Source organism: Alligator sinensis, unplaced genomic scaffold (genome assembly GCF_000455745.1).
Source record: "Alligator sinensis unplaced genomic scaffold, ASM45574v1 scaffold210_2, whole genome shotgun sequence".
NCBI lineage: Eukaryota > Metazoa > Chordata > Crocodylia > Alligatoridae > Alligator > Alligator sinensis.
Window position 1 is genome coordinate 1443648 of NW_005841946.1, and position 7404 is coordinate 1451051.

Consider the following 7404-nt stretch of genomic DNA (forward strand, 5'->3'; position numbering starts at 1 on the left):
AGCCCGCCGTGCTCCACGTCTGGCTGTCCGGGCCCCGGCGCGCCTCCGCCCAGCTCCATCCCCGCCGCCGCTTCGACCCACTCCCCCGCCGGACGACCCCTCACATCCGGGACCTGCGAGCCGCCCGCCCCGCCCAGCCAATCGCAGCCCGCTTCCTCGGCCGCAAGGACACGTAGTCGAGGGGGCTGGGCCGGGCCCGCCAATCAGGAAATGGCGCTCTTCTGCTGGCAGCCAATGGGGACGCGGCATGAGTCAGCGACCGTCGGGTCACAATGGCGGCAGGGGCCAATCGGGAGAGAGGCGAGGGACTCTCGGGCCAATCGCACGTGCCGAGACAGGCGGCTGTCGGTGATGTGCAGTCCGTGCCCGGGGGCATCCATCCGGCGCCTGCGCAGCACGGGTCCAAAGCGCCCAGTGGCGTCTATTGGTGCTGCCAGGTTGCTGCTTTATTCGTCTTTATTATTTATATTATGAGACTCGTATTAATCCACCAGGATATGGATCTCATAAATATGAATATGCATCTCATAATAAATATGAATGAAGAAATATAAATATGCATCTCATAAGAAATACGAATATGAATCTTGTATTTATTATGAGATTCATATTCCTATTTCTTAATTAATATGTTATTATGAGATTCATATTCCTATTTCTTAATTAATGAGATTCATATTCCCATTTCTAATTTTAGGTACAGTTCAAAGCACCCGACACCCTCTGCTCCACCTGGAAACAAGTCACAGGGCAAGCAGAAAAGGCAAGAGAAAACCAAGCAAAAAGAGGACACTTCCTCTGTTTCGGCCTAAAGACACCTTGTTGTTGTCGTCACCATCATCGTACACTCACGGAAAAAACAAATGGCAATTTATTGGGCTTCCAAATGTACAGTACAAAATTTACAATGGCAATTTCACGCGCGACCGTGCTTCCGAAGCAACGGAAAAACCACTGACCGACCCTGTGAAGAGCGGATATTAACTTTCTATGGTAAAATGAACATCTTTCTCTAGACACCGATACGTTCCACGTGGTTTGGAGCACCCGAGGATGCAATTTAAGAGCCGTTGGGAATGGCGTCCTCTTCCATCTCTTCTTCCATCTCCTCTGAGGGGCCTACAAAAGGGACATGGGATAATTGACCACCAGTCTAATTGTAACATTGGAAAAATATTCTACCCAAGTGCCTGTGATACTATTTTCCAATTAGTTTATCTTCTATGGAACAATAAATAGGTAACATACCCCTTATTAATACCACTAAGTATCAGGGAACAAATGATCAAAATTTACCACTGGAGTTAAGTCTTAACAGATGCAAGTGTTCATATTACCCGTCAGAGAGGTGACCCATCACCCCCCACCATCTGACACCAAGGCAACAATTTGAAGACATCTTATTCACCCTCGAGTTGCTATTCTACAAATTACTCTAGTTTTCAACTCTGCCCGCCACAGCATCCGTCTCTCTAGTCTACACTGTCCAAAAAAATAAAAAAGATTGGATTACTTTGCATCCTTATGGTCAGTAACCTATAACAGGTTATGGAAAAATGGGTCTGAAGATTTTAGTCGGAGCGCGCACTGCGGCCAATTTTAATTAAATTTAAACAACACTTCATTATTACACCTCAAATATTTTCTAATCGTGGACCTTAAGATTTCCGCAGCCTTTCACAGCATTTAAAAAGTGGGGCTTTCTTGAGGTATGCACCTTTAAATATCCGTACCTTTGTTATATACATTTAACCAAGGCATTTTGGACAGATTCATAATTTGTGACACCAATTTTTTTTCCCCACCACCTTTAACTCACACTTCCAACCCACTAATGGAGATCATGTATCATGGCTGGGACATGATATTACTGGGTCAGCCTGCCACAAACAGAAAGTTTCAGATGCATAATGACCTGCTTTTCGCTCTCTCCCGGGTATCTGACCAGACTGCAACAAACCCTTAAGTCTCTCCACTTCAGCCAGAGTTGTAGCATTGGCGATGGCATTCTAGAAGATAAAGTGATCAACAATACGATGAGCACACACAACTGACATGTTAACTGCTTTCCAATAACACTTGGTTATCAGAAAGAAGTACAAATAATACTGAAATAAACACAAAGTTATTGACTGCAGTGGGAAGTATGTTGATCAATTCTGTGATCAAACCTAAACTCAGAATAAAGTGTTGCGAAGAAGAAGACAGAGAGATATGGGAAGAAAGTCAGATTAAACTTCACTGAGGTTTGTGCCGTAAGGAGCCCAGAAGAAAGATGATCAGAGCACGATGTTGCTTTGTTGCTTAAGACAAAGCAGTGTGACAAGTTACCAAGTAGGGAGCATTTTTAATCCAGGACAGTTTCCCTGGTTCAGTTCTCCCTATGCAGTCTACCAAAAAGTTACCTTAATTGCCTCAACATCTCCTGGGGATGGCCCAGCTTTCTTTTTGTCAGTCGGCAAACCAGCACCTGGATTGAAACTTCAAAGAAAAATAAAGACATGTCATTCACACTCCTGTGGAAAATATCTGCTTCTCTAGCTTCCAAAAGCTAATGCTTTTGGAAGCATTTTATTCAATCAAGTGTAGTATCTTATCTTTGTTAACAAACTGATACAATGAAGAATTGTCTCCTTCAGAAACACCAGCAAGTCTGTCTCCCCACCTCCCATCCTCTTACCTGCTCCTGAAGAGAAGCAGGCTTATATTGAGATTATTATAGATCAGATAAATGATGAATGATAGATCAGATTTGGATGTTGCTGAACACAGCAGTTCCACTGCATGAATGAGAAGCAAGGTGAATAAAAATAAATTATATTAAAAAACCAAACTATTTCAAATGTCATATTCCTATAGCAACCTGCATAGCAAGGCAAGGGCAATCTTTTTAAAGTTAAATGAAGAAAAAAAAATACTAACTAGCAAATATTTGCTGCCAAAAAAGACAAGTTTAAACCAGTAACTAGTGCAAGCACTCAGCTACACACGTCCACCCAAAGTTGGCTTAAGTGCTAAATCAGATTTATACTCTATTAGCCTATTTGCAAGTACAGAGAGACTGTGTCCTTTGTTTTAATGTATTCAAATAGTTCAGTTTAATCAATTGCTGGTTCTAAAACCTTCATGCAATAAGAGAAGGCTCAGCTTAACTATGGTAACTAACACTATGTTAATTTAATAAGCCAGCAGACAATCTTTATGTATCCAGTATATTTAAAAAGTAGTCTTATTTAACTGAAAGTTTTAAAATCTTGATTCACAAATGCCAATTTTCATTCAGTTTGATATGAATGAAAAGTACAAAATAGTAATCTAACTTTTATGTACAAATTAGGAAACGGAATAAATATATTCCGCTATCTAGCTGCTTAAATAAATGTGCATATGTACAGCATAGCCTCTTTGTTAGAAACATAGTACTACTAAGTTTAAAGGCTGTATTTAGTTGCAAATCAATGCATTTTAACAATCACTATCCAATGAGAATCAAGTTATTTTTTATGCAAATAACCAGAAGTACTAAAAATAAAATGCAAAACAGGAGTGTTTAATAAAAAGAGTCAGCTACTCAAATCCACACACCCTGGCCAGATATCACTTCTTTAAAATATTCTGAGCTGTATTCACCACCATCCAAAGCGAGGATGCTCAGAACTACCATATCTGGCAAAGCACTACCAGAAATGTTAGGACATCCAGCCCACGACTGACATTTCAGTTTACTTTTTTGCCGAGCCCTGCAAACACTGACTGAGGTGGTGTTTCTGAAGGGGAATGCCAGTTTAAATTGGTTATCTTTTATCTTACGTTTTTGTTCTCCTGGCAATATCCTTTGCAAGTTGTGCACCCCGTTTGCCCTTGAACATTTTCTCTGCCTCCTGACGCTCCTACAGTGATACCACACACACACACAAAGTTAATTTAAGCAGGAACATTAGGTATATTTTGCATAGCTTCTTCCTTTAAAAGAAGGCTTCTTTGTCTCGTTTGCATCAGAGCACCTTGGCATCTGGACCAGATTTAAGAACAAGCATTTGAACTTACTGTCAAAATGCTTAGACTTGATGAATATCAGCCTAATGTTCTTAACACAAGGAAATGTTTCCCACCCATTTGTCTTCACAGGGACTCCTTATTTCTTCTTTCAAAGACCTGCGTGTCTATTTAGGGCACCAAGAGTGGCAGAGAAGAGCAAAGCATGTACAATAGGCAAAGCTACAAGACATAATTAAACCAGATATTTCTTTAAATCAATGAACTGGTGAAAGAAAAACAGGTCCAAAGTATGCACGTTATTCGGTACTTAGTTAGATACAAATGAAATTTACAACTATGGAAAAAGCTGAGATTGGACCACAGAAGTTTCAACAAAACAGGAACAAATATCTGCCTCAGAGCCTTACAGCAAAGAGGCTAGGAAAATACTAGACTTACTTTTAGCTTTACTTTCTGGAAATCCAACACTCTGACTTGCGGGACCTTGTGAATTACATACAATCTGTAATGTTTCTTATTTGTCACAGGATTCCTTAATACGCTACAAAGAAAATATTATGAACAGAATCTGAATAGGAGAAAATACTGTCTAAAGTACTTATTGTAGAAAGTCCTCGCACACTAACAAACAAACAGACAGTCCACCCAATAAATGCAGAAACAAAACCTTGTTCTTGATCCCTATGAAAACAACACAAAAGTATTATGAGCAGAGATTGGTTTACTAGCTTGATGTGTTTTACTGCAAATTATAACAAAGAACCATCTCAACCACCTTCTAAAATGAAAATAAAGACTAACTAATTGTATACTATGTTTCTAAAATGCACAAAAAGCTGTTTCAATTGTATTTCTCACTCTGCATTATGATGATCTTCTAAGGATTACTGAAAAGCATGATTTATATTTAGACTGAAGTATTTTGTAAGAAAAAAAATCTAACAGATAACATAGCACTCAATGTAAATGTAACAGCTCATTTCTATTTAGTTTGATAGCCTTTTGGCAATTTGAGAGCTCACTCATCAAAATTTATGCATCTTTAACCAATTTAAAGCTGTAGTTAACCATAAGGAAATATACAACGCAATATAAAAAAATCTATTCAAACAAATTAAGATTTCATACCTCAGGTAAGTCAGTGATTTAACAGTTGCCAGTGGATCCAGCTCACCCTGAAAAATGGGAATGCAATGAGTTATTTCAGAGCAGTCCAAAACTAAAAGAAGCCGATTCAAGTCTACAGTATTGTCAATGACATCCAATCACTGGTCAAATACAAATTATACCTAGTATGGTGCTAGGCCCAAAAACACCCACACCAAACACACATGCACCCCCACACTCCCAAATCATGTCCATTAAAAACTATTCAACAAATGCGTTACCTTTCTACAAGCAATATCCTGTCAATATTTTTATAAAATGATGACAAATACTTTGCAGTGGTTCACATAATCATACTACCAAAATCTTCACTAGAGACAGATCTTACAGATAATATTCATTCAAGGTAACAGAAACAGTAGTAAGCAAGTTTCAGGTTTAAGCTACAAATAGCTGATGGAGAACCAAGTAAGCGAGTATTAAGCACGCCATCAAGCATTTCAATATGCTTTGAGTTCCATACCAAAGACTAAATTATGTTCTAATTTATGCCAGTGCAATTGCACTGACTTCAGAGGAGTTATACAGACGTAGCCAAAAAAAAAAAATAGCCTTGAGTGGTAACGTACTAACACTATTACTCACTGATGAAGAATACAAAATTCAAAAGGTAGAGATTAGGAAAAAGTATTGAAAAATTCATACTTTGGTATGCAAATGAACAGAAAACAAGAAGTTTAAAATTAAATAGTTCTGGGTCTGTTTAATTCACAAGATTGTGAAATGAACAGACCAAAAACACCAAAGCATTAAAATGACTTTTGTGAAACCTCCTCATCCTCATTTACTAAAATCCCATGACCATTTTACTAGTTAGCTCATTCAAGTCTAATCAAACTAGAATATTAAAGAAAAAAACCTGACATTTTCTCTAACTGAGCTGCACATTTTCCGTTATGCTATCCAGTATCCGAAGGCAAATGCTAACTAATGCCCCAGTCCTGGGAACCGTGCTGGACATCCTTAGCTAAATGAGATATTTGATCTATTTACATACTATCACCTTGTAACATTTTTATGTGAAAAAAACAATGAATCTCAAAAACATCTCCTGTTTCATTGTACAGCAGAAAGATTACCCTTGTAAGAACAGCTGTCCTAATGTACACATGGAGACTAACACAATGGTTTTAACTTCAAACGGTCATGTAATATCTATATCTCTTTGCATGTATATACATATAAACATATGTGTCGCTATACAGATATCTAGATATCAATCTCTCTCATATATCTCTATCTATCTATCTATCTCTATCTAGAGATATTTCTATAGATATAGAGATATATCTATATCTATCTATATATCTCTATATCTACAGATATAGCGAGATATATCTATATATCTAGATATAGATATATATGAGAGAGAGGGAGCGCGCAAGCGAGCATGAGAAAAACAAACAAACGACACACGCGTAACTTCAACTTAGTCCTAAACATTTGTAATGGAGGACTTACCAGCTCTGCAATGTTATTGTTTGTCAGAACGAGCTCCCGAAGGTTGGGCATGGCCTGTTCGAGCCCTTCACCAATCCGACTACAATGAATATATTAAAGAAAAGAAAAAACAAAGCTTATTTTATGCTCAAGAAAATTTCAGTAAGAGTCCTGGAAAAAAACTGCAATCTGCCGCCACGCATTTTAATCATCAGACGCCCCCCAGATTCACGGGGGTCGGAGGGCGCGGGGAGTGCCTGGGCTCTGTTATGATCTTTATTTCCTGCGACAGAGCAGCTCCCGCGCCTGCCTGCCGGCCGGCCCACCATCTCCCATCTCCTGGCCTGTCTCCCATTTACGCTTGCTGTTACGCAGCACAGCCACGGCCAGCGAGAGCCCCGCGCAGGCAGGCTCGGGCACATCCCGGCCTCCGGCTTCAGCTGCCGTGCACGTGAAGCAAAGATAAGTCAAGGCCGGGCGCCGGAGGTCCACACGCAGGGGCAGGGTCGTAACCTGCGAGCCCCGCTCGGAGCCTGTCTGTGGCTCCGCCACCACCCCCGGGGGGGCAACCGACACACGCCCGGGACCGATGCCGCGCGGCGCCAGCCCACCAGATGCGGTTGTTGTTCATGAGCAGCGTCTTCAGCCTCTTGAGCAGCGGGAACCCATCCAGCTTGCGGATCTCGTTGTCCGAGAAGTCGACGGCGTCGAACTGGTCCAGGGTCGCGCCCAGGTTCTCGATCACCGGGATCTTGTACCCTGCGGGCGGGCGGGCGGGGTCAGCACGGGGCACTGCAG

The 7404-nt window shown here is 40.8% G+C and overlaps 2 protein-coding genes across 2 annotated transcripts in view; both read right to left on the bottom strand.

Annotated features, from left to right (window-relative positions):
• SELENOS (selenoprotein S) overlaps positions 1–149 on the bottom strand; it is a 6742-nt gene extending 6593 nt beyond the window's left edge. Inside the window, exon 1 of the mRNA XM_025199566.1 lies at positions 1–149. Within this exon, the coding sequence (XP_025055351.1) occupies positions 1–59 (59 nt within the window). The 5' untranslated portion in view covers positions 60–149.
• A 704-nt stretch (positions 150–853) lies between these two features.
• SNRPA1 (small nuclear ribonucleoprotein polypeptide A') overlaps positions 854–7404 on the bottom strand; it is a 12205-nt gene continuing 5654 nt past the window's right edge. Inside the window, exons 2-9 of the mRNA XM_025199550.1 lie at positions 7218–7398; positions 6628–6706; positions 5128–5174; positions 4438–4540; positions 3811–3890; positions 2406–2481; positions 1916–2009; positions 854–1119 (exon numbers count right to left, since the gene is read on the bottom strand). Coding sequence (XP_025055335.1) covers positions 1061–1119; positions 1916–2009; positions 2406–2481; positions 3811–3890; positions 4438–4540; positions 5128–5174; positions 6628–6706; positions 7218–7398 — 719 coding nt within the window. The 3' untranslated portion in view covers positions 854–1060. The remainder of the gene's footprint in view (positions 1120–1915; positions 2010–2405; positions 2482–3810; positions 3891–4437; positions 4541–5127; positions 5175–6627; positions 6707–7217; positions 7399–7404) is intronic.